Consider the following 23,652-nt stretch of genomic DNA (forward strand, 5'->3'; position numbering starts at 1 on the left):
AGAAATCTATGAGCGCTTGTGGTCCAAAGCCCCCGTGGCTGCTCTCGGTGTCTCACAAAACCTTGGCTCTCTCTCACTACGACCTCGTCCTTCTCCTATCCGTGCTACGGCGTACTTGGAATCTGAATGCTCACCACAAGTTCTACTCTGTGAAAAAGAGTTAGCCATCGTCTCTTCAGAACACGAAGTGCCGGACACCTTCGCACCATGACTTTACTTCATCTCCTCAGGCAAGTATTCAATCGGTGCACGCGGTGTTGCGTGCTCCTCTGATGTATCTGCAGTTACGCTGGCGCGGCATCTGCTTTCGTGTTTATCACCTTGTCTCTCGGTGAGTGTCGAGATGTGTTCGCCACGAGCGTGTCTCTGAACGCCATACGTGTCCGGCCCGTGCAGCGAGCGGCCTGCTATGGATATCCGAACTCATTGAGGAGCATTCGCGTTTAGCGAAAATATGGGGACATAGGGGCATATACGTGAGTGAACATCCTTCCTTCCATAGCGAGCTACCTTTGAACGGTTCCGGGCTGTAGGTCATCATCCTAGTCCACTTTCTACTGTACTTCTATGACTCCCTACCGCTCAAGCACATCCTATTCTCAGTGTTTTGTCACCTCGTCTACCTCCAGAACTTTACGCCCAGCTGGCCGTTCATCTCCCTCTCCTCGACCAGCTTCTTGGGGTCTTGCGTGCTTGTAGTGGTCGACCACTTCCTCTGGTTTTTCTACTTCGCGCGGATCACCCAGGAAGCACGACACAGGGCACACCGATCTTATCGTGGCCCACCCCTTCCGCATGCTGTGCCGAACTTTGGCGACATCGCGACCTTCTTCGGGATCTGCGTATGGCTCGCTCCCCTCTTCCTATTCCTCAGCCTGAGCGCAAATGACAATGCATTGCCCACAAATGCGGGTAAGAAACCCATATCAAATCTTCAACGTACATGCCCCCTGATTTGGCCACAGGTAGCAGCAGTCCTCCGTCTTCCCCGACGAAAGCGGTGGCAACGCGGTCGCGTACCTCCCTATTCAAGTCGCTCTTCGACATCCTTCCGTTGGACGCCATTCCCCGCCTCCGCTCGCGCAATCGACGTAGAGATACCTCGGAAGGCATCATTGCGCCCCGTTCTCCGTCAGTTCAACCTTCGTCACCAGGCTTTGGCCCGGTGCCGAGCTTGAATGGCCTGCCTTCTCCATTGCTCTCGCCACGACGCGTGTCGAGTGACAGCTACAGACCAGGGTCGCCGTCGGGCTTCCACCTGGATCCGCCGCCAAGACGATCAATGACAAGAGATGAGAGCGGTGAGGGGTCGGTATCAGGGTTGGGAGCAAGGCGGCTTGATATGCGGAGGACGGTTAGTACTCAGAACCCGACGAGCGAAGGCTGGCGAGAGTTCTAACAGCAGGGTCTGGTATGATAGTACTTTTATTGAGGCTCATGTAAATTATTTCTTGCGAGAGACATTCAAGGACGATGGAAGTTACATAGGTGTATGCACGGACACAGCCACTACAGGCTCTCTCTTCCACTCCTCCATCTCGTACTCGCAAACACTCTACGTCTGATAGCGAGTGAAGCTTTTAGCTTGTTCTGCCTGCAGAGCCGCTGTGGATGAGCTAGAGTACGCATGAACCGCCCTTGACCATACACGCAGTCCTTCCCTCAACTAGCAGACCCAACGCGGGCCACACGCTCGCTGATTCACCCACCGCCACTCAATATCTGCGAAACCCGCTTGCCAACCTCCACTTGTACTTCTCTTCTTCACCCTGAGCTCAGCCATGTATCTCTATCTGGGTGAAAGCCCGCGCACGCTCTATCTAGTCACAAGCTCTCAAGATGAGAAGCGCGGCTGTCCTGCCAGGGCTTTGGTCTTTCGCGCAGCACAAGGCTCGTCCTCGCAAGCAGTGGTAGAATTTCTCCCAAAGGACCAAGTGGACTTGTCGAACGCCGTCAAGCTCACGCCGCGCATTGTGAAAGGGTGTTTGGGGTTAGTCTCAATAGCAAACGGTACGTCTTTGCTTCCGCTGCACGCCCCAATCCCCTCGTGCCGACCAAAGAACAGATATGTTCCTGGCCGTCATCGTCTCCGCAACGGAAGTTGGAAACACAAGACCTTCATCTCCCACACCTGAGACTGTGGTGCAGATCCATGATGTCAACTTCTACTGCCTAACCTCACCACTCTGGGATGACCTTGCCCTCGCCGGAGATCCTTTGGCCACCCCGAGTTATGGTGACACCAGCGACGTATATATGAGAGAACATGGCAGCGGAACTACCACCCCTGCGCCCGAACACCCATGTCAATCCCTCCGCAAGATAATCTCCGCCGGCACGTTCTACTATGCGATGGAGCCCCAATGGGACATCTCTTCGCGCCTTCAACGTCGCCTTTCCAGGAGTGAGCCTTGGGACGCAGCTAGTTATGACGACCGGTTCGTTTGGAATGAGTTCATCGCGAAGAGTCTGCTCGATTTCAGGGCAAGATTGGACGCACACGAGCGCGCCGAGCTAGACCAATGCCAGTTCATTGTACGTGCTTCCTCCCGGTCTTGTCAGGAAGGTGACGCTGAACAGTTTCTCAGGTACTGGCTATCCAAGGCTATGTCGGTGTGTGTACGCTCGCACTGCCCGCTCCACCAACCAATGGCACTCCGATAATTGCGACTATATCTCTGATTTCGCGACTGGGTTGGAAACGCTCTGGGACGCGGTTCAACACCCGAGGCGTTGATGACGACGGCAACTGTGCTAATTTTGTTGAGGTATTGTTTAGTGCAGCGTTCAAGTCTGCCCAAGGCGCTGATTTTTGTCAAAGACGGAAACCATCTTCAGTACCGACCAGCACTGTTATAGTTACGTACAAGTACGGGGTAGCGTTCCATGTATGTATTCTGTTCAATCTGACTATTCTGTTTTCATTCACTTCGTGTGCTCACTCCTTTGATGCCCCTTTCCCTGCACATTTACCTGAGCAGTATTCTGGGAGCAACAAGGTCTGCAGACGTTTGGTCAGCGAATCCAGATCACTCGGCCCCAGGGCTCTCAGCCTGCCTTCGACCGCCACTTCGCGGGCCTCGTGGAGGAGTATGGCGCTGTTCACGCCATCAATCTGCTGGGAACGAAGGAGAACGAAACAATTCTGACAGCAGCATACACGCGACACATGCAGATTGCTCGAAACTCTGTTGGTGACGCGATCGGCATCACCAACTTCGACTTCCACAACGCGGTCAAGTATGGCGGCCATGAGAGCGTCTTCCGTGAAGTCAGGTTAGTACTCTTCTTGAACAGCTTTTGATATGCTTAGCCATCTTTGACCACACTAGGCGTTTGGAGCAGGTGTCGGACAACATAGAGAAATTCGGCTTTGCGATGGCCGACGCCAATACAAATGAGATCATCACAGAGCAAAAGGGTGTCTTCCGCACGAACTGTCTTGATTGGTATGTCCAAGGGACGGACATTGTTCGATATCGGAACTAACATCAACATCATCGTAGTCTCGACCGTACCAATTTCGTGCAGGATATTTTGTCACGGACCGCGCTGGAGACATTCCTAGCCCATATTCGTCGAGAATGGATCCATTCGGGATCATTGTGGTCTAACCACGGCGAGCTATGGGCAGAGAACGGCGATGCGTTGTCCCGCATATACGCCGGTACCGGTGCTCTGAACACAAGCTTCACTCGTAGTGGAAAGCGTACGCTGGGCGGGCTGTTATCCGACGCGACGAAGAGCGTGTCTCGTGCATATATCAATAACTTCCAGGATAAGGGGAAACAAGTTGCTATTGACATGTTTGTGGTAAGTAGGTTGTCTACCAGCCGTGAAGGCAGTGTGTTGACTGTTCGGCACAATAGGGGAATCTCAGCACACAACGTCAAGTCACAATCTTCGATCCTATCCATGATTCTGTGCGCGCGGCGCTGGAGAACAGGTAATTCCTAGATTGCGACGGTAGAGATCATCGGGCTGATACCCTTACAGACTAGTGGAGTACTCAACCACGAAGACATGCACGATCTTCGTCGGAACGTGGAATCTCAATGGAAGGGTAAGTTTATTGCATGGAATCTAGCGGTAGGCGATGAACGCTTTGGCACCTCTCTAGCCGCCATCGTCAGAATCTTTGCTCCCATGGTTGTTCCCTAGACCAAGTGCGTATGACGTCGCATCCATGTCCAATCTCTGACGCATAATTTCCCACAGATGCGCCGGAGTAAGCTTCCTCTAAGTGTGGCTAACTTCTCATGCTGATGCAAGACAGTCCCGACATCTTTGCGCTTGGTTTCCAGGAAATCGTTCCTCTTACCGCCCAGCAGATCGTACAAACTGACCCTGAAAAGAAGTAAGTGGTTATTCGATACGCTCGCAGCCAGGTGACTCATCAAAATGCGAAGGCGCGTATGGGAAGCCAAGATCCTCGACACGTTAGATCGAAGGCCAAATAAGAAGTGCGATTATATCTTGCTTCGAAGCCATCAAGTAGGTTGTTATAGGTGGCAGGGGCAGGATATGACCTGACGAGACACGTTTAGTTAGTCGGCACTGCACTCCTGGTCCTCGTGAAGAAGGAATTGACCGCAGTGATACGCAATGTCGAAGCAGCGTCACACAAAGTGAGCCTTCTCCTACTCTATCTCAATCTTCGTACATCGAAGATACATTGATTGGATCAGACCGGTCTGCGTGGAATGTCGGGCAACAAGGGTGCGGTTGGGATCAGGCTGGAATACCACGACACCACGTTTTGCTTCTTGACGGCACACCTTGCCGCGGGGCACTCAAACGTTCTTGAACGGAATGCAGATTACCGAACGATCGTCAACGGATTGCACTTCCTCAAGGGCAAAACGATCGACAGCCATCAGTATGTCAGAAGCTTTCTCTCAGTGCGTCCGAAGCTAAGCGACGGCCATGCTAGAAATGTTATATGGCTTGCGGACACCAACTACCGCATCGATCTAGACAATGAACGCGTCAGAACGCTAGCCCTCATGGACGACTTTGACGGGCTGCTTGCTGCTGATCAGGTACCTTCGTCTGTGATGCTATTCACTGTCTTGCTAAATATCACTGTGCAGCTGAGGCGGGCCATAGACGATGGCGAGGTCTTCAACGGGTACCAGGAAGGCCCCTTACTCTTCCAACCAACGTACAAGTACGACCTCCACTCCGACAACTATGATACAGGCGAGAAGATGCGTATACCAGCGTGGACCGGTCAGTTCCAAATTCAGAAAGATCAAGGACATAGTCCTGATATGACTCACTACAGACCGTATTCTCTTCAAGGGCAACAGTCTCGACCTCACGGTCTATTCTCGAGCAGAACTCAAGTGTTCCGATCATCGGCCAGTCTTCGCCCTCTTCAGGGCCGAAGTCAGGATCATTGACCACGCGAAGCGCGCCGCCCTTCAGAAGTTGCTCCTGGAGAATGTTACGAGCACTGCGCCCGGCGAGAAATTAGACGAGAAGTTGGCCAATCTTACATTCACCCCAAAAGAACATGATCGTACGTCGGGAAATCAATGGATACAGACCAACGTTTTGACTACATTTCTGCCAACAGTACCTCCCCCTAGCTCAGACGAAGCGGCCTGGTGGGACGATCCAGGTGAGCTACTCGCATACCGAGACGAGTGTTGATGCTCATGAAACCATGAAGAGCATCCCAACGGGATAATGATTCCCAATATCAGGAGGAATGGTTCACAGACTCGCAGTTCCAACCCCTTCGACTCCTCCAGCGAGTCATCACTTTCCTCTTCGCCCTCATCATCCGAGGAAGAGCTGTATCATGCACTTTCCCTTCAAGCGCCGATCACGCCAGTCCAACCACCGCCAACGACAACTACCCACCGTAGGCCTGCACCCCCGCCACCTACTCGACCAAGCAAACCAGATACAGATAAGGAAGAGCTATCACTCGCAGCATAGACATAAGAATGAGGATGTATATTACAATCAGCAACAATACTCCGTGCACGGCACCATGCAGGAACCGAATAACTACTACATACTACATAGCCTAGGAGCGAATACGTCAGATGAGACCCTGCTTCTTCAGATCTTCATAGGTCTTGCGGTTGTAGACGTTGCCCTCTTCGTCCTCGAGCTCCTCCATGGTCTCCTGCTCGAAGATCTCGTGGCGTCCCTCGCGCTTGAGTTTCTCGGCGACTAGAAAGTCGTGAGACCGCGGACTCCATAGAAGGCAAGGGTATGTTACTTACGTGCAAGCGCATCCTCGATGCGAGTTATTTCATGGAAGTGCTTCGTGTTAGGCAAGCCGAGGGCACGCATACCGAACGCATGTCTTGACTCCTACAGGGCACCAATCAGAGGAGACCCCAACTTGATTGATGAGCCACGTACCTGGAAGTGCCGGTCGAAGTTCTTCCTGCCCATATAGACATGGTCCGAGCAGATCTCGCAACGGTACTCGACACCCAACCCATGAAGCTTGTACAGCCAGTACGGGATCGGCTTGCCATCCCATCCGAGCGGAAGCTTGAGCGGGTTGTAGATACGCTCCTCTTCCTCCTCCTCTTCTGCGTTCTCGCCATTGGCAGGCGCCTTGGGAGCAGGAGGGGGCTTCTTCGCCTGCTCGATCAACTCCTGTTCACGCTCGCGCGCCGTGAGGGAGAAGCGACGCTCGACATTGGATTTGGTCTCGTTGAGCGCAGGTGCGAGTGCGCGGAGCAGTTGGGTGGAAAGGTGTGTTACGAGGGCAGCGGTACGATGCTTGTTCTTGTCGGACAGCTTGGACGATTCGCCATGGGGAGTGGGGGTTGAGCCGTTCGCTGCAGGGGGGCCGTTCGGGTTGGCAGGCGGCGCCTCGGAGGTGGCTTGCTTCTGAGCGGCCTTGATGTGCTTCTTGGACGTCAGGTGTGCGTCGTAGACGGTCTGCTTTGAGTACATCTTTTGACCTGGAGGTTCGCGTTCGTGGAGGCATGATGGATAAAAAGTGTACTTTACTCACATGCTGCGCACCAGATTCCTGCCTCTCCGTTCTCAGGTGCCTTCGTCTGCTTCACATCCTGCCATTCTTCCGCACCCTCTGACTCCCAATACTTCTCAAACTGCACCTCGGCTTCCCGCTGTTGGGACTCCACGTCAACCAGGGGTTGCGACCGCTTCATGAACGAAACAAGGTAAGCATGGAGCGCACGAATGTACCTGTATCGTGTGGAATGAGCGAATGTTAGAACAAGCTTCAAAGAGAGACTCACAGCTCATAGTCTCGATGCAGTCGACATTCTTTGGGCAGCTCAGTATGAACAGGTCCTGACTGAGCAGCAAGAAGTACGTCAAGATATTGCAGGTACGCTATCCGCTTGCCAATATGCTTGAGATTGTTGTACGTTGTATGATTAGCGTACAAGTCAAGATATTTGCCGTAGCCCTCTTCGCCGGAGAACATCAAGGCAACGGCTACCGCGAGACACACGTCTTAGCTATCGTGCTCGAATGGAAGGAAAAGAACGCACGATCATCCTGGTCATACTCATCCTCATCAAGTTCTTCCGGCTCTTCCAAAAATGCTGCAAGCTCCTGCTCGAAACCACCAACAGTGGCGTCGGGATACTTTGCGTAGTGCTCCTGGATCTTCCCGAGTCGAGCGTAGAATGCAGAGAGGTCGTCTTGTCGAGCTGGTGCCGACAAGGAGTCAATCTCTGCCTTCCGTGTGTCCTGGTCCTCATAGAGGTTGTTGAGTGTGACGATGCGAGAGCGTAGCCGGTCTAGGAGTTGCGAGGCCTTGTGCTCGTTTTGTAGGCGAACCTGGTGTGTCGATTGGGGTTTCGAGAGAGTCGTATAGAGAGCACGCTCAAGATGCTCAATCTCCTCGTGTGTCTGACGCTGTACTTCGATTATGGAGTCCATAACAGGTCGACGGTGAGAGCGTGGAAGTGTCGAAAGGCGACGAAGAGACCAACGGAGGAAGCAGCGAGCACCGGGCGCTTACCGAGACTGCTTTGCGAGAGCGTTCAAGATTTTGAACTCCGATCTCTGCTCTCTCTCTTCCACGACCCTACCCACCATGTCCGGCGGAATCAACCCTGGCGACGACGTGAGTGCTCATACAACTATTGAAATGCGGCCTTAAGCTGATGGAATGCGGTTCGGTCGATTAGAAACTTATCTTCGAGTCCTCCGAGGCGGTACCAGTCGTTTCGACCTTTGATGACCTTGGGCTGAAGGAGGATCTTCTGCGCGGCATATACGCGTACAGTACGTGATTTCATAACTTGATGCGAACGTGCTCCTCATGCTTCTCAGACTTTGAAAAGCCATCTGCTATCCAGCAGCGTGCCATTCTTCCCATCATCCAAGGACGCGATGTCATTGCGCAAGCACAGTCCGGTACGGGCAAAACGGCCACATTCTCTATCTCCATCCTCCAGTCAATCGACGTTACCGTCCGGGAGACTCAGGCTCTCGTCCTCTCCCCAACCCGCGAGTTGGCCACACAAATCCAATCTGTCGTGCTTGCGCTCGGCGACTACATGAACGTCCAATGCCACGCGTGCATTGGCGGCACTTCCATTGGTGAAGACATTCGCAAGCTCGAGTATGGACAACACGTCGTCTCTGGAACCCCAGGACGTGTCTTCGACATGATTCGCCGTCGCAGCTTGCGCACGCGCAACATCAAGATGCTTGTGCTGGACGAGGCGGACGAGTTACTCAACAAGGGTTTCAAGGACCAGATTTATGACGTCTACCGTTACCTTCCTCCGGCGACGCAGGTCGTTCTGCTCAGCGCCACGCTGCCGTACGATGTGCTGGAGATGACAACAAAATTCATGACGGACCCTATCCGGATCCTCGTCAGGCGTGACGAGTTGACGCTCGAGGGCATCAAGCAGTTCTTCGTCGCAGTGGAGAAGGAGGATTGGAAGTTCGACACGCTGTGCGACCTGTACGATACGCTCACTATAACGCAAGCCGTCATCTTCTGCAACACAAGGAGAAAGGTCAGCTTCTGTTCAGTGACGCTAGACTTGTCTCACTCACGATGCCGACAGGTGGATTGGTTGACGGAGAAGATGCGGAATGCCAACTTCACTGTCTCCTCGATGCACGGAGAGATGGCACAGAAGGAGCGAGATGCCATCATGGCTGAGTTCCGGAGCGGTACTTCGTACGTTTGTTCTCGTTCGTGCTCTTACCATCGCTCATGACTCCATCACAGACGTGTACTCATCACTACCGACGTGTGGGCACGTGGTATTGATGTACAACAAGTATCGCTTGTCATCAACTACGACCTTCCTGCGTACGTCCAATAGTTCTCATCTCGGGTGACTGGCTTCTCACTGTTTCTGTGAAGAAACCGTGAAAACTACATCCACCGTATCGGTCGGTCAGGTCGGTTCGGGCGGAAAGGTGTTGCTATCAACGTGCGTACCTCCGGTTACTCTTTCTCTTTGCCGCCTCTCTGAACCCCTTCACAGTTCGTCACTGTCGATGATGTCCGTATCCTGCGCGATATTGGTATGTGTTCCTCTTCATGATGATCCGACATGCGCTCATATCGCTTCCTTTGTCTCCAGAGCAGTACTATGGTACACAGATCGTGAGTTCATTATTCTTTGTCCTGTTTCCAACAAAATTTAACCATAACAACAGGATGAGATGCCGGTGAACGCTGCAGAACTTATTTAGGCTATCCCTTGCTATGTATTCGTTGTATCTGTACAGTAATCACCTCGGGAAGTTCTCCTCTATTCTCTTTGTCTTTGTCGCGTGCAATGATATGTTTGAGTCTGGACTTCTAGCGTGGGGTCCTTCCCGACTCTTTTGTCGGTCGACTTTCTCGACTGTTCCCGAGCAGTCGGCCCAAGGAGGGCGGGGGTCTCGAGCGTGCGTAATTGCGTGACTGTGACGATCACGTGAGGTCGCGACGCGAGGTGCAGCGCGTGGCGCGTCGCGGTTTGGTTTCCAACGCCCATCATAAATACCCCTCTCGCCTGTGCTCGGTTTCTCCGGTCTTCCACAACCACAACCTATCTCGCGCAACCGGCATCCACTCCAAGAACGACACTCACCATGCCGCCCCGCACTCGTCCCGGTCCACTGCAAGAAATGGACTTGCGTCTGGTTCCAGTTCCTACCCCCTATGGCACGCCTAGCCACTCACGGCCGAACAAACGGCCGCATTCGCCTTCTGTTGGTTCCTTCGACAGTCCGGCGAAGAGGCGTCTCAAAGCGGAGGGAGGGTTGAACACGCCGAGGCTGAAAAGTCCGCTTTCAGCCTCGAGTAACAGCGCAAGGTTCGCCCCCGCACATTTCCATGCGCTCTTGCAAGGACCAGATAGCCCAGCTGTGCGACTCGATTTTGGATCGTCAGAAGCTTCGGACGCCACTGTTTGCGAGACCCCGCGTGGGGGTGGTTCGGGGACCCCGCGGAGGAGCCCCAAGCGGACGCCGAGTACGCGAGTGCGTCGCTCGCCTCGGTTGTCTGCACGAACTCCGGGCTCCCCTCCCAGGAGCACTGGGTCCAACTCTCATGGGCAGAATGACGCGGAGAATGACTCCGCTGCCATCCGCGCACCCAGGGCCTCGCCAATGCGAATCCCACGCGAGGTTTCTCCCCCCGATCGACAGAGCATCCATTACCCTGGCTTCGACGTCTATCAGGACCGTTACATCGTCATCCCTGTCGCGCGCAAACCCGATCCTGCTGAGCACAAGGAGCATGCCTCTTTGACCTTCGACAAAGAACAGGATAAGGAGAACCGCGCACCTCGACGCAAGTCCTCGAAGAAGATAGCCGACCCTGCGACTCCTTCGGAGACGGCGAGGGCGAAGGCTGGTTTGACCTCACCCTCCGCCTCTGTGAAGAGCAGCACGAAGAAACCAGCTCCCGCTTCCCCCCATCCCAAGCACGTAACAGACTACCTCTCGGCCCTTGCTACTCCCAGGGAGCGAATCCTGCGTCCGGTGGTTAGCCCTGCTGTTACCCTCGTAGGGGCCACTCCTGGCCGAACGCCTCTCGGCAAGGAGGAACGCAGGCGGATGCGTCGTGCCATGGAGGAGGAGATGGACTTCATCGACGGCGACGGCGAAGACGAGCTTCTGTGAGCGCGTCTCCCTGCTGCTGATGGTCACTGTTCGGTCTTGGCTCCTTGTCCGTGTCCCGCCACCCATCCCCTAGCACATGCGCATATATGCTCGATCTCATTCAATCTAACCTGTCCCCTCACCATTTGCCTAGTACTATTCGCCATCATGTATTCGCTACGCGTTCGTCATCCTTGTTTCTGAGTCGATGACTCAAGGTTTCTGTGTTCTTTCACCCCTCGATTTGGATGTCCTGGATTTTCTACGCGTAGTAGCTTTGCTTTGTACGACTTATGATCAGGAATATGCATTTTGTACTATGATCGAAACCCCCTGGTGTGCGCTGCAGCTGCCACAGGCGCGTTGTTTGGCGGTGTTGTCGTGTTTCCTGCAAGTGACACGTGTATTCCGACCTTCTCGGACCTGGCTCTTCCCCTTGTCTCTCTCAGTCTCAGCTCGTTTCGCCATCGTTCGGCCTTACACTCACCTCCTCCATAACGCTCACCATGCTGTTGTACACGTTGCTTGTGTGTTTGGCCCTGCAATTCTCCGTCGCATTCGGCCAGTTCGGTTTCTTCGAGCAGATGTTTGGGGGACACCAACAGCAGCAGCAGAGACCCGCGGGTGGTATGGCGCAGTGGCAGGCACATTCGGATGCAGGTGAGTACTAGCTCGACGTCGATAAGCTCAGGAGACAGCTGGTTAACGGACTGACTGCTCGTTTACTTGCTGAGCATTCAGTCTATTCACCTTGTGGCTTGCGGTAGTGGAGTCCTGTGCTCGCCTCTGGAAGTTGGTGACAGGCATACGTTACCAGCCATATGGTCATGTACCTTGGACATGCGGCTCGTGTTGCAGACTGGAATCGGCTAGGCCTCGCTTAGACTTGCGATATACTAACTTGGTTTCTGCGCAGTGCCATGCTCCAACTATCTCTGCCCAGACACTCTTGTCTGTGTCGCCCAGCCCTCAGAATGTCCATGTCCCGACGTACAGGACATCAAGTGTCTCATACCAGATGCGCAGGATCAAGGGGCGTCAACAGTAGTCTGTGCCCGGGGCCAGGACGAGTGCGCGAGCGTCCAGCGGCTTGCGCAGAAGATCTGAGCATGCCGTAGTCTAGTAGGTCATCTCGTTATAATATGAGCGTCTCTCGCACACTCAACGTTCAACCCTAGCCTTTCAGAGTTCTGTATCTCAAGCTCGAGGCTCTCACGTATCTCCTGTACATTTGAGACCCATTATCGGAGAGTTTCAGACAGTGCGCGATCCTCCGTCTCAGCTGGGGTCAGATCGGCCATGGTCTGGCGCTCTGCCTGACGGGCTAGACATCGCTTGCCTGTGAGCCGCTGATTGACGATGAGTATAGATTGGTTAGCTAGTTCTTCCAAAACCTGTGTGGATGACGCTCTACGTCTCCGGTGTCGTCAAACTGCTCGATACCAGACCGTCAGTGAGTTCGCTTTCGAGATGCACATTGATTGGTGCTCCACTCACTCCAACTAGTGGCGAGGTCGACACCGCAGCAGAAGTCAAGGTCTCGCAGTCTGCGGACCCTACGCGGCCATGTTGCTCCTGCTAAGCCATACGAGGCTCAGGGACGCACCGTTCCCATTCATCCTGTTTTGTTCTCTGAGGTAATTCATTTCAGCAGCGCCGAATGGGTTAGATCCATTGCGCATCCGAGGAAACCGTGGTTCCCTATGAGACATTAACCACATACCGGGGGTGCTCGTGCTTTCTGATGTCGAAAGGCTGAAATATTGTTCCGGTGAGGGTCGCTCGAATAAACTGCAATCTCCTGGTCTAACGCTTATGCGGATTAGATGCGCCATTGTCGCCCTTCCACTGGCATCTCTGCGTCTCGCTCATCCATTTTCTATTGAACACCTTTTGAACCAGCATGTGCGACAAGAAGTGGTCGCCGCCATCAGCACGTTTTGTGCCCAGCTCAGAACTGGGGTATGTGTCCGCCACAGGTTCTCCGGCTACACAGATAACGCTTCCCGCGCGACGCGTGAAAGGTAAAAGTCAATCCCAGGTACTAACCACAGTTGGATGACCCGTACATCCCTGAGGAGATTGCCATCTCATAGCCGGTCCGTAATTCCTCCTATTTCGGGTTTGATTAATCTCACTTGGCTCGAATCCCCTCAGGCCATATACTGATCTGCGCGTGGAAGCTTTCGGACTCCCGAATTTCTTACCGCGCTGTATTGTGTGCCATTGCATCCGCTCAAGAGCCCCTGCGCATACTTGAGGCCGAGGTGACCGCCTAAGCTAAGCCTCCAGGGTGACACCTGCGCCCTAACTTCCAAGTCGTACTTACTGCGGTCCAGAGCGAGAGAAAAGCCTGACTAAGAGTTCCTCTCACAGCCTCGGCGGGCCCCGAAAACCCATCAAGTCCCCAATAGATGCAGAAGCACGCGATGGATGAGTTCACTGTGACCGTCGATTGGCGACCCATCATACTCTGTCTTCTCTTCCCTGCACGGCCACTCCATCAAGGTCCGCGAACTCTCAGATCACTTGCCTCCCGCAGCGTGCCGGCGCTCCCACCCTTCCACATTGCAATTCGTCCGCAAGACCTTCTCTCTCCTCCTGAGGGACACCTTTTGCGAGCGTTGTACACGGTCCATCGCGTCTCCATGCAAGCTCGTGAGAGCAACACGACCGGCCTCCCATGCGCAGCTCTCGTTGCGGTGGTGCGATCACACGGGGGAATTTTTACACAGAACGGTCGCGCCAAGACAAAAGCCCGGGTATAAAGCCCATATAGCTCGGACCCAACCGTGCTTGCTCCCGCCCCATAGCTAAGATGTTGACACAACTACTTGTCTTCGTCTCCACCGTCGTTTTGTGCGTGTCTGCGCAGAACAGCACGAACGTGACCACAGCCGACGTGGAGCAGGCGTTCACGACCGCCAAGATTGTCCCCGATGGTACGCCCGGCATCTCGTAAATATTGTGATCTTCCCCATGTTGACGCTTGTTTTGCAGTTTTGCCCTCGTTCAACCCTGTGGGCCTACTGAATGTGGTTTTCCTGGACAACGTGACGAATACGACCGTCACCGTGACGCCAGGGTTGAATATGACGCGCGAGCGTAAGTGTGCAATTTATCTGTGATAGGGAGTTGTTGCTGATTGTGCCTGCATGTAACCAGAGAATGCGCTGCGTCCGACTGTGTCATTCGTGAGCAATATGACGACGTTTGCCCAACAGACGTTCGTCCTGGCCATGGTCGACCCGGATGCGCCGACCCCCCAAAACCCTACATCGGCCCAGATCCGCCACTTGCTCGCGCCGAACATAACGTTAAACGGGTCTCTCGCAACCGGCGCGGTTCTCGTCAACAACACCCCTGCCATCTCCGACTTCCTGCGTCCGACGCCTCCCGTAGGTTCTGATCCTCACCGGTACGTTGTTCCTTCCGCGGACTGGTGAATGTTTCAAACTAACAATGAAACATGATCCTTGCGCCCGCCGCAGGTACATCCTCCTGCTCTTCGCACAGCCGGCAAACTTCAGCTCAGTTGTCCCTGGTATCCTCAATGCGTCGACTCCGATCAGCAACTTCAACATCTCGGCGTTCGCGGAGCAGCTGGGTCTTGGAAGCCCTCTCGCTGGGAACTTCTTCCTTACGGGCCCGGATGCCAACTCCACCAATAGTACTAGCACCGCATCGAGTGCGGCCTCCAGTGCGACCAGCCCCGCGAGTGGCTCTGCCGCAGGCAGTACAACTAATCCGCCATCGTCGGCCGTAGGCATGGCGGAGTTGAGCTGGACGGGATTGACTGTAGCGATGGGTCTTCTCGGAGTGTTGGTGCTTTGAGCGTGTGAGAACAATCATGTACGGATATGCGTTGTATCCTTGTAATGTATCAACTGCATTGTTTTTCTAATTTTTAGCGGCGTGTGATCTGTCACAAGGGTGCTTGGAGGAGCGTGGGGTGCGGCTTCCGACGCGAGTCTGAGTGCCAGCCTCCCTGAGGGTACTGCAGTTCCTAGTTGCCTTTTCCGGTGAGCGCGCGCCACCGGGTTCGTCAGCCACAGCACTGCATGCAGGCTGAACGCCGTCGCGTTTCATTCCTCGACCACCATCATGGCTCTGGCAAGGCCAACAGTATGCGCATTTGTTTGGCGCGACACGCTCTCGAGCTTACCTCTGATTGTCTAGTCTAAGCTGCCTCCCGGCGCAAACAGGATACTCTTTGTCAAGAACCTAAACTACCAGATTACTGGCGAGGACCTGTACGACCTGTTCGGACGGTACGGGAGCATTCGCCAGATTCGTATTGGTAATGAGCAAAAAACAAAGGGGACTGCATTTGTTGTATTTGATGACGTGATGGACGTGAGTACCGACACTTGTTCATCGCCGGCTCAGAGTCTGACACGCACTCCGACAGGCCAAGAATGCCTTGGACCATCTGAACGGCTTCCATTTGCAAGAGCGGTACATCGTGGTCCTCTACCACATGCCCGCGAAACAAGATGCTGCAGCAGCGAAGGCGGAGATCGCGAGGCGGGAGGAGGAGTTGGCCCAGCTAAAGCAGAAGCACGATATCCAAGATGAGGATTGAGGGCACGAGGATTGTGGTCTTGTGTACGTCTTCTCCCGCGTCCATCACACTCCCCTTCCTCACTACACCCCATGTTAGACTATGCGGGCTATTGTATCATTGCTGTAATATCACGCTTTCGTTGCTATCCGGTCACCAACCTTACGGCATGTTGGTCTCGTGCCGCGCCGAGTTCGCCCCATTCCCTGCTCAAGTGCGCGCGCAAACATGATGTATTAGAAGACAACCAAGACGGAGCGAACCCTCCGGGAGGAGCGGGATCTCCAAGCATATCATACAGTACACGGGAGGTATGGTAGCTCTAGATGGCTAGCATGGTCATAGGGTTCAGTGGTACCCAGCGGCCACGCAGCTAGGGCAGTAAGCCTGCTTCTCTTCGGCTGTAACTCCGTCAGCATGCTGCCACCAGACGTCATATGCATAGTAACTCACTATACTGCTGGGGGGCAGAACGGCTGTATTGCAGGTGAGTCGAGCGAACGCCTAATGACGTACGGGGTATACTTACTACTGCCAGCAGCGTTTCTTGCACTCAGCTCCCGTGCAGTTGCGCGGGTGGTTCGGGCTGAAGATGCACTTGGTGCTGAAGCACTGGACCTGCAGATCTATGCTTGAGTATCATGTGGATGGGAATAAAGGATTTGCACCAACGATGTCGTCAGGAGCCGTGACGCCGTGGTTGCATCTGTGCAAGTAGGTCAGTATGTCCCTTGTGACGACCTGGGTGCACGAACCTCTTGTACACGGTTCTGACTCTGTACAGACAGGTATGTTATCGTGCTCGACACCACTAGTAGCGAGGAGACACCTACTGGCGACGGCAGCACATTGTTGCTTGTTGCGTAGGGTGTATGGAGTGTTCGCGTTGGCTGGGGCGGCGATGAGCGTTGGGGTAAAGAGCGATGAGTATGTGTTGAGGAACTTCAGTAGGTTCGGTGGACCATCTTATAAGGTTACGGGTGCCTCATTCTCGCTTTCACGACTTAGTTGACAATTCCCTGTTCTAGGATGTGGGTGTTCGGTGACACCCTTCCAAAAGCGACGGGCTACTGTTCGTCCAATCGCACTCTGCAGTACCGTCCTAGACCGTAAATGGCGTCCTGGCAAATAAAACTGAAGATCCGATTGAGTCGCGCGTAGAGCATCATGTCAACGACGACTGAACGCCGATACATCTCCCAGGTCAAGATTGGGAGGCACCTGGAGTGACGAAATCTGGTCCACTTCGGGCATAGCGAGAGGGCTACTCGACCCCGACATAGAGGCGCCAACGGCAACTTGTACGTGACACCGCATCTTCGATTCATTAGTCTCCCTCATCTGAGCCACTCAGCGGTGTGCTGCTGCCGCGCGTCCACTTCGCTCGAAGAGCTTTTCCCTCCCCGCCACCTTGGTTTGGGTTTTCATTTTTTGCAAAGGATGGAGTACTAGGCTTGTGTACCTTGTAGTGATTTCACCGCCATGTCGCTACCAGAGTCAAATTTTCATCCGGCAATACATACCCGCACTAGCGTGCGGCGACCCATCCTGCTTGCTCGTAACTTGGCGCTCCACCCCCTGAGCGTTCGATCCCATATGTCTCTGTCACGGCTGCGCAGACCGAGGCCGGCTACTCGGGACAGCCGGTGGCGATAGACGAGCCACAGGTAATGTGCGTGGATATCTATCGTGACTAGTTTACGTGACCGTCCATGCGGTTGCACTGGTACTAATCCTATCCACATAGACTCTTTTGAATAGGCGTGCCCCGGCGACCAACTGACTATCTAGCTCAAGTCACACTCGTGCAGCGTGGGTCCGATATGGAAGTTGTCAAAGCAAGATGGATAGCTAGCTACATATAGGTGCTACAATACTTTTGCATCCCAGCAATACAAGGTCATGACATAACTATGTCCGGAGCAGAACTCGGCTGGTCCACCGACATCACCACGTCGAAAACACCCGTGCCGGTTTGGCTTAGTCTGCCTATAACAATATTTCCGGATGGTGTGGTCAGGTCATCGAAGTCGCCGTGGAGGGTGGCGTCGGACAGGAATGCTGCGGTCGTTTCGTATGATGCCTTGAGAAGTGGTGACGGGTTCGTAGATATCCCCTTTCGGTTGAAAGGCTTGTACCCGCCGTCAAACGTCTGCAGGGAGGCACAAACACAGGTCAGCAAGCGTCCTCTACCCGGTACCGGCTGTACGCACCATGTAATCGGCGATTAGCTCCAAGTGACGGATGTCAACGTCGATCTTGTAAACGGCGAAGACGCCACCGATTTCTCGTAGGATGGCTGCACGTGCAGCTTCAACGCCGTAAGCGCACAGCAACGCATAGATGTCGTTGGAATAGATGCCGTTCTCGTCGATGATATTCTCGCCATGGCTAGAGGCATATTGCCACAGTCCGGGGATATTCGATCCGTTGGTAGTGAGCTAGGCATGTACGGCATCAGCAAATTTGTCGAGCGGAGATGGCCGCCGTGGACCTACAGAATAGATCTTTTCCCCGTTCTTCGCGTCCTCTTCGTTCATGAAACAGTCGGTAATGCCTGGAATCTCACGGATGACCGTTTTGAGACAGACTCGTTCGACTAGCCCAACTAGTAATAATTTGGGCATCGTGGAGCCGAACTAAGCGATGGTCATCAATAACCCGCTCACATGGTGCGTGGCGTAACAACGTACCTGCAGTCCAATCTTGCAACCGGAATCGCGGAAGGAGAATGATGTGGCGGAGGGAAGGTTCTCCATGAATAAGGTCTCGACACGGCCGACCTCTGCTTCCAAGGCCGGCGCGGTTACTTCAGTGTCCTCCTCGTCCGCATCGTCCTCGGGGGCCGAAGCATACGCCGCCTCGATGTCCACGTCGTCCATTTCGCCTACGTCTTCATCGTCCTCATCCTCATCCTCGTAAGTTCCCTGCTCCTTGCGCTGACGCTTCATCTTCGAGGTCGCTGCGTCACCATCGCCGATTTCGCTGGCCTCGTCATCATCATCCCCGCGACGCCGACTTCGTGGATCCTCGCCTTCCTCCTCGTCCGCAGTGGCCGCGCCCGCATGCTCTCGGACCGCTTTGCCCTTCCCGAGTTCCGAACGCTGGCTCTTCAAGTCCGCATCGAGCTTCTTGAGTTCCACCTGAAGCTCCTTCTTGAAGATCAATGGAAACCTCGTCGCGAAAGAGGAGAGGATCTCGACTGGAGTGACGTTATACTCCTGTTCATACTCGGCACGTGGGTAGAAGACGAGGTCAATCGTGAACTTCTTGCTACGAGACTCTCCATTGAGGATAAGTTGCTCTGCAACGGTGACCTTGTCGACCACGTGGGAGAGAGCCAGACGGCTTGCTTTCTTGCAGAAGCTGTCGATGTCGGACGAATCCGTGCCTGACCGCACCTTCATCAACATGGAGGGCGTCTTGGGCTTCTGAGAAGCGGTCATCACGATTTCTCGCAAACGAGGGATACCAAGGGTGACGTTCGCCGCGCCATGTCCTGTTTAGTTCGTTCATGAGCCTACTGAGCTGTTTCGATACTAAAGACGTACGCACCGGCGAAATGGAAGGTGTTCAGCGTCATCTGGGTCGATGGCTCTCCGACACTGATGCGAGTTAGTTGTTTTAGCCACCCCATAAGCGGAATGAACGTACCCTTGGGAAGCAAGAAGTCCAACGGCCTCGCCGGGCTCTACCAAACTGCGCATGTACTTGACACTGGTGAGGAGCCTGAACGCCTTCTTGTTCAGCGGTGGTCTGCGGCGCTTGATACGCAGGGCGTTGCCGTCCTTCTCCTTGAGCAGACCCTGAGGGTTTTTCTGAATGTACTCCTCGACCTTGTCAGCGAACAACTCGGACGTGCTGCCTAGGTTGCGCTGTGGCGGGTACTTGGACATCGTCGGCAGCAGTTTGTCGCGCTTGTGCTTCTTGTCCTTGTACTTGACGATCTTCTTCATGTACTCCACGGCCTCCTCGCTGACGGTGCCGCCGAGCTCCTTTGGTCGCAAGCGCTGGACGAAGGACATCTCGTTCCGTGCGATGAATTCAAACTGCCAGAGGTGCTTCTGCTTCGTCACGTCAAGTGAGTCGCCGCCGTAATTGAACTGGTAGATAGACGAATCGCTTCCGCGGACCGTATTGTCATAGTGGACGCGGATCCCCTCGAGGTGCTTGATGAGACACCGCTGCAGGTATCCGGAGCGCGACGTCTTGACGGCCGTGTCAATGAGACCCTCACGTCCAGCCATACAATGGAAGAAAAACTCCTGAGGCTTGACACCAGTCAGGAAGCGGCTCGCGACGTAGCCACCGGCAATGGCACGCGTCTCGAACGGCTTGAAGGAAGGAAGAGTCTTCCCGCTGACCATGACAGGCACACGGCGGCCTTCGAGCTCTTGCTGACCAAGAGCGCAAGAGATTTGTTGCGCGTTGACAGCGCTACCCTTTGCGCCAGAGACTGTCATGGCTTGCATGTGGTTGTGCGGGAACTGACGCAGGAGACCATGAGGCATCACAGCATCCGCAATGGACTTAGTCAGCTTAGCCAATTTGCCCTTCACCGTGACGTCCAGGCCAGCCATCTTGCTGTCGTCGCGCAAGACATCCTCAAGGAGCGAGCGCAACACCGCTGACTTCTCCTGCTCCGGAGTCGTCTTCAGCACTGGGAAGTTCTCCATAGCGCCCTCCGTGCCCAGATTTGCCCCCTTGGCGAGGAGCTGTGTCCGCTTCGCGTTGCCGTCGGGCGTGAGCGCAAGGTCGTCCATACGACACGTGAAGGCACGATGCTGCAGGAACTTGGTGAACAGCCGACTGAGGACACCGAGGAGCTTGCCGGCAACATCAGCGCCGTAGAGCTCGTAGACGGAATGCACGAGACCGAAGTCCGAGGCGCCGAACGCAGACTTGTCCAAGACGCCAGACAGGAGCTCGCCATCCATGAAGACGACCTTGTCCTCTTGAGAATCCTTGCCCCAGAGGTGACCCGGTACCTTGGCTTGCGCATGTAAGTTGAGGCCGTCGAATGTTCCTGGCGTTATGTTCTTCAGGATGGTAGAGATCTATCATGCATGGTGGCAAGGTGAGACAAAAAGAACAGATCTCAACCCGAATGGAAAGCGTACGATTTGCTTGCCTGTCCACAACGGCTGCGGCTTCCAGATGGTTGGCGCCAAGGTAATTAGCCGCTGGTGATGCTCGGGGTCATCTTCAGGGCGCAGCGCCCCGTAGAGGAGTTGGCAGTACTCTTCTCGCGTGAAGAATGCATCCTGTGCCGTCATCCATACACCTGCGACGACATGGTCCTGGATCAGACCGCGCAATGGCTTGCCGGACGTCGGCACAAGGTACTGGTTGTCAGTATTGGCGATGTAGTACGCCTCGGCGCGCGCCACCTGATTCTCTGTAAACTCCCTCAGACGCCGCCGCAAATTGACACAATGATGTACATACGCGGAAAGTGGATATTCATTTCTAATGGCACTGATCAGCACAATGAAACACGATGGGATACTGAGATACTCACCGTCACCGTCGAAATCGGCTAATATGGAACAATATACTCAGTATCCTGTCAATTGCGAACAGACATAGAATGCAACTAACCATTGTAGGAATTGCTGTCCGATAGGTGTGAGTGATCATACTTCACCACAAATTAGTAACACTCACCAGTTGGCGTAGTGCATCCGAATGGTCTTCTCCCCATGCAATACTCGGGCCTTGTGACACATCATACTCGGCTTATGCAAGGTGGGCTGACGATTCAAGATGAGGATATCGCCGTCCCGGAGATGGCGGTAAACCTTCTTGTTGACAGCCGGAGTTGACGTATACAGACCATGCCGTTGCGCAGATCCATGCGAGCCCTCCTGCGGGGTGAGCAATTGGTTGGCGATGGCTGTGCGTTGCTCCACCGTGAGTTTGTCCTAGGGTAGGGTCAACCGCAGTTGAAGCAACGAAAGGGAGGAGCGCACCAAAAACTGAAGATGACCGTCCTCGTACTCAACCATCGTGGCGCCGGGATATCCGCGAGCGCCTGTGATGACCAACTGCCGCAGTTCATGGAAGTTACTTGCGGTGACAGGTTCGGGAAAAGTCAATTTGCGTGCGAAGACGGGCGGGATACCGATCTCGTTGGGCTCGATGTTGACGTCCGGGGAGATGACCGAGCGCGCGGCGTAGTTTACACGTTTGCCCTGAAGGATGAGTCGGTCAAATGCTGGTTAGCGTAAGGGCATGGGTATACTCACCATCATGTGCTTCCGGAACAGACCCTCCTTCTTCTCCAGACCTTGCTTCACACCTGCCGGGGGTAGTCGCCCTTGTCGGATCGGGGTTGGATTCTTACTGCTGTCGATATAGCTGTTGACATCGACCTGAAGTTGGATGAGGGTGTCCAGGAGCGACTGGAGGATGCGCCTGCGAGCCACCTCGTCGACATCGGAACCCTTCGCAGATGCATCCCGGAGGTTGTTGTTCAGGTCCCGCAACCGGTACGAAGTTGTCAGCACCTTCGCAAGGAGCTCATTCTGCGGATGCTCGAACAGCATCTCGCCCATCTTCGCTGGTGGACGGAAGCGCGTAGGGCTAACGGGGAGCACTTCAAGGAAGAACATGTCCGCGGATGCGAGAGAGAGGTTGTGTTGGGGGCTCAGAGGAGCGAAGGGTCCGTGGCGACCGAAGAGCAACGAACACATGACGTATTCATTGCGGAAGAGGCGGCGTAGATGGGCGCGACATTCCTCGGGAGGCATGACACGCTCGTTTCGACCACGGGCAGTCTTGACCTTACCACTCGCGGACTTCGGGAGAGATGAGGTGTTGTTCAGACGCTGTTGTTCTTCCTCCTGGTCATCATCCGAGAACACGTCCTCGCCTTCCTCTTCCTCTTCCTCGCTCGACTCCGCGTCGGACGCGTCCCCTGAACGATCATTCGGCTGAGGAGCGTGAGCAGGGCCCTTGAGCTTTTGACCGTCCAGCATGACGTTCGGTCGTTTCAACCCGAGCGCTTCGTGCTGTTGCTTCTGCTTGATCGTCAGGTCGTACTCGATGATCTTGGTGTAACCTTCTTTACGGAAAGTGTAACCGTGACTACAGGGGACTGTCAGCTCAAGTACATGAAACAGCACTACATACTCACGCTCCGCAATTTGGATTCTGGCACTTTTTCGTCATACTAGTCTTGATGAAGTCGCTGATCACGTCCTTTCGCGCTTGGTAGACGAGGCCATCTTTGTACGCGTCGCGTTTGCTGCTTCCAGCGGCGGCTACATGTGCGGCGACATAGAGGTTGATACGCTGCTCATAGGCCTCATACGTCTCTCCGGGCTCGTCATCCTCGTCCTCGGCACCGCGAGTCTTCTTCGAAGTGTAGTTGACGTCGTCCAAGGCCTTCGCAGCAACCAAGAAGCCATACTCCAGCAAGCGCAGCTTGGCCACGAACTTGCACAGCTATACCCCCCCGGTCACAACATGGTACTCAAAGTGGGAACCGGAGGACTTACCACAAACCGGCTAACTTTGAACCTGTGGCAGAAGAGACAGCACCCTCGGAGAAGATGATACGCGTTGACCATGAATAGAGGGTGGAAGACGGGTGCCGGCAAGTCAATATGGCCAAAATGACCGGGACAGGTGAAGTAGGACAAGCGGCATGTCGCGCAACTGCAAGACCGTTCAACTAGCAGTTCGCGCACCTTCAGAAGAAGTACTCACATGTCCTTCTTATCGCTCGGACCAAGCGCAGGGTCATACAATCCTCCCACGTTCGGTCTGTTGAGTTCGTCGAGCAAGACCGGGTTCACAATCTGCTTCACAGAGACCCGACGAATGTCCTCGGTAGTCAGGAACGAGAAGGAGATGCTGGCAACGGTCGACGGGACAGGATGGGAGATATTCATGACTGCCAAAGACCGCGCCGCGGGGAGGAAAGGACCAAGACGTCGGGAGACGGACGACGCAGAGCAGAGCGATCGAGGCGTTCAGTAGGACTGCACGGCGACGCTTCAAGTTCA

General features: G+C 54.4%; 9 protein-coding genes across 9 annotated transcripts; 7 read left to right on the forward strand and 2 right to left on the reverse strand.

Annotated features, from left to right (window-relative positions):
- The first annotated feature begins 53 nt into the window (after positions 1-53).
- Positions 54-1,590, forward strand: L226DRAFT_125170 (DUF396-domain-containing protein). The gene is made up of 5 exons (XM_067672223.1): positions 54-230; positions 285-331; positions 397-476; positions 534-912; positions 966-1,590. The coding sequence occupies exons 1-5, from the start codon at positions 208-210 to the stop codon at positions 1,397-1,399; spliced, it is 963 nt and encodes a 320-aa protein (XP_067541516.1). The 5' UTR covers positions 54-207; the 3' UTR covers positions 1,400-1,590.
- Positions 1,591-1,781: 191 nt separating this feature from the next.
- L226DRAFT_453582 (inositol polyphosphate phosphatase) lies at positions 1,782-5,949 on the forward strand (the record flags this gene model as incomplete). The annotated part of the gene is made up of 19 exons (XM_067675136.1): positions 1,782-2,010; positions 2,066-2,535; positions 2,589-2,768; positions 2,822-2,888; positions 2,982-3,276; positions 3,333-3,449; positions 3,507-3,813; positions 3,870-3,946; positions 3,997-4,063; positions 4,121-4,170; positions 4,277-4,357; positions 4,410-4,494; positions 4,548-4,628; positions 4,689-4,879; positions 4,934-5,042; positions 5,094-5,232; positions 5,288-5,524; positions 5,582-5,626; positions 5,678-5,949. The coding sequence occupies 19 exons, from the start codon at positions 1,782-1,784 to the stop codon at positions 5,947-5,949; spliced, it is 3,099 nt and encodes a 1,032-aa protein (XP_067541517.1).
- Positions 5,933-7,950, reverse strand: L226DRAFT_549685 (RNA splicing factor PRP9). Its single transcript, XM_067682701.1, has 6 exons — positions 7,500-7,950; positions 7,242-7,443; positions 6,992-7,188; positions 6,385-6,938; positions 6,243-6,333; positions 5,933-6,189 (listed from the first exon to the last, which is right to left on the reverse strand). The coding sequence occupies exons 1-6, from the start codon at positions 7,891-7,893 to the stop codon at positions 6,056-6,058; spliced, it is 1,572 nt and encodes a 523-aa protein (XP_067541518.1). The 5' UTR covers positions 7,894-7,950; the 3' UTR covers positions 5,933-6,055.
- Positions 7,951-8,026: 76 nt separating this feature from the next.
- L226DRAFT_125259 (ATP-dependent RNA helicase FAL1) lies at positions 8,027-9,835 on the forward strand. The gene is made up of 9 exons (XM_067672224.1): positions 8,027-8,080; positions 8,145-8,241; positions 8,290-8,987; positions 9,039-9,154; positions 9,206-9,289; positions 9,344-9,413; positions 9,468-9,507; positions 9,567-9,589; positions 9,643-9,835. The coding sequence occupies exons 1-9, from the start codon at positions 8,051-8,053 to the stop codon at positions 9,676-9,678; spliced, it is 1,194 nt and encodes a 397-aa protein (XP_067541519.1). The 5' UTR covers positions 8,027-8,050; the 3' UTR covers positions 9,679-9,835.
- Positions 9,836-10,062: 227 nt separating this feature from the next.
- On the forward strand, positions 10,063-11,097 carry L226DRAFT_565768 (uncharacterized protein; the record flags this gene model as incomplete). The annotated part of the gene is made up of 1 exon (XM_067683831.1): positions 10,063-11,097. The coding sequence occupies one exon, from the start codon at positions 10,063-10,065 to the stop codon at positions 11,095-11,097; it is 1,035 nt and encodes a 344-aa protein (XP_067541520.1).
- A 411-nt stretch (positions 11,098-11,508) lies between these two features.
- L226DRAFT_529399 (uncharacterized protein) lies at positions 11,509-12,345 on the forward strand. The gene is made up of 3 exons (XM_067679597.1): positions 11,509-11,736; positions 11,993-12,198; positions 12,255-12,345. Exons 1-2 carry the CDS (start codon positions 11,583-11,585, stop codon positions 12,181-12,183), a joined length of 345 nt encoding a protein of 114 aa, XP_067541521.1. The 5' UTR covers positions 11,509-11,582; the 3' UTR covers positions 12,184-12,198; positions 12,255-12,345.
- Positions 12,346-13,455: 1,110 nt separating this feature from the next.
- Positions 13,456-14,993, forward strand: L226DRAFT_498800 (PEBP-like protein). The gene is made up of 4 exons (XM_067677687.1): positions 13,456-14,018; positions 14,077-14,181; positions 14,242-14,494; positions 14,568-14,993. The coding sequence occupies exons 1-4, from the start codon at positions 13,895-13,897 to the stop codon at positions 14,908-14,910; spliced, it is 825 nt and encodes a 274-aa protein (XP_067541522.1). The 5' UTR covers positions 13,456-13,894; the 3' UTR covers positions 14,911-14,993.
- Positions 14,994-15,180: 187 nt separating this feature from the next.
- L226DRAFT_608269 (RNA-binding domain-containing protein) lies at positions 15,181-15,864 on the forward strand (the record flags this gene model as incomplete). Its single annotated transcript, XM_067685905.1, has 4 exons — positions 15,181-15,201; positions 15,256-15,432; positions 15,488-15,684; positions 15,740-15,864. The coding sequence occupies 3 exons, from the start codon at positions 15,181-15,183 to the stop codon at positions 15,659-15,661; spliced, it is 372 nt and encodes a 123-aa protein (XP_067541523.1). The 3' UTR covers positions 15,662-15,684; positions 15,740-15,864.
- Positions 15,865-17,400: 1,536 nt separating this feature from the next.
- On the reverse strand, positions 17,401-23,613 carry L226DRAFT_498804 (beta and beta-prime subunits of DNA dependent RNA-polymerase). Its single transcript, XM_067677688.1, has 16 exons — positions 23,354-23,613; positions 23,143-23,302; positions 22,779-23,089; positions 21,889-22,729; positions 21,613-21,834; positions 21,308-21,564; positions 21,242-21,255; positions 21,162-21,179; positions 21,089-21,109; positions 20,761-21,038; positions 19,295-20,697; positions 19,196-19,245; positions 18,334-19,139; positions 18,139-18,279; positions 17,854-18,081; positions 17,401-17,792 (listed from the first exon to the last, which is right to left on the reverse strand). The coding sequence occupies exons 1-16, from the start codon at positions 23,536-23,538 to the stop codon at positions 17,541-17,543; spliced, it is 5,187 nt and encodes a 1,728-aa protein (XP_067541524.1). The 5' UTR covers positions 23,539-23,613; the 3' UTR covers positions 17,401-17,540.
- Positions 23,614-23,652: the final 39 nt, after the last annotated feature.

The sequence above is a fragment of the Lentinus tigrinus genome (genome assembly GCF_003813185.1).
Source record: "Lentinus tigrinus ALCF2SS1-7 unplaced genomic scaffold L226scaffold_2, whole genome shotgun sequence".
NCBI classification, from domain to species: Eukaryota; Fungi; Basidiomycota; class Agaricomycetes; order Polyporales; family Polyporaceae; genus Lentinus; species Lentinus tigrinus.

Coding starts and splice junctions, on each gene's coding strand:
- L226DRAFT_125170 (XM_067672223.1), top strand. CDS start 208: ATGACTTTACTTCATCTCCTCAG. Junction 231..284: donor ACTTTACTTCATCTCCTCAG/GCAAGTATTCAA, acceptor ATGTATCTGCAG/TTACGCTGGCGCGGCATCTG. Junction 332..396: donor GTTTATCACCTTGTCTCTCG/GTGAGTGTCGAG, acceptor CGGCCCGTGCAG/CGAGCGGCCTGCTATGGATA.
- L226DRAFT_549685 (XM_067682701.1), bottom strand. CDS start 7,893: ATGGACTCCATAATCGAAGTACAGCGTCAGACACACGAGGAGATTGAG. Junction 7,444..7,499: donor TGAGTATGACCAGGATGATC/GTGCGTTCTTTT, acceptor GTCTCGCGGTAG/CCGTTGCCTTGATGTTCTCC. Junction 6,190..6,242: donor CATCGAGGATGCGCTTGCAC/GTAAGTAACATA, acceptor ACGACTTTCTAG/TCGCCGAGAAACTCAAGCGC.
- L226DRAFT_125259 (XM_067672224.1), top strand. CDS start 8,051: ATGTCCGGCGGAATCAACCCTGGCGACGAC. Junction 9,290..9,343: donor ATCAACTACGACCTTCCTGC/GTACGTCCAATA, acceptor GTTTCTGTGAAG/AAACCGTGAAAACTACATCC. Junction 9,414..9,467: donor GGAAAGGTGTTGCTATCAAC/GTGCGTACCTCC, acceptor ACCCCTTCACAG/TTCGTCACTGTCGATGATGT.
- L226DRAFT_529399 (XM_067679597.1), top strand. CDS start 11,583: ATGCTGTTGTACACGTTGCTTGTGTGTTTGGCCCTGCAATTCTCCGTC. Junction 11,737..11,992: donor GCAGGCACATTCGGATGCAG/GTGAGTACTAGC, acceptor GTTTCTGCGCAG/TGCCATGCTCCAACTATCTC.
- L226DRAFT_498800 (XM_067677687.1), top strand. CDS start 13,895: ATGTTGACACAACTACTTGTCTTCGTCTCCACCGTCGTTTTGTGCGTG. Junction 14,019..14,076: donor CGCCAAGATTGTCCCCGATG/GTACGCCCGGCA, acceptor CTTGTTTTGCAG/TTTTGCCCTCGTTCAACCCT. Junction 14,182..14,241: donor GTTGAATATGACGCGCGAGC/GTAAGTGTGCAA, acceptor GCATGTAACCAG/AGAATGCGCTGCGTCCGACT.
- L226DRAFT_498804 (XM_067677688.1), bottom strand. CDS start 23,538: ATGAATATCTCCCATCCTGTCCCGTCGACCGTTGCCAGCATCTCCTTC. Junction 23,303..23,353: donor CCGAGCGATAAGAAGGACAT/GTGAGTACTTCT, acceptor ACGGTCTTGCAG/TTGCGCGACATGCCGCTTGT. Junction 23,090..23,142: donor TCAAAGTTAGCCGGTTTGTG/GTAAGTCCTCCG, acceptor GGGGGGGTATAG/CTGTGCAAGTTCGTGGCCAA.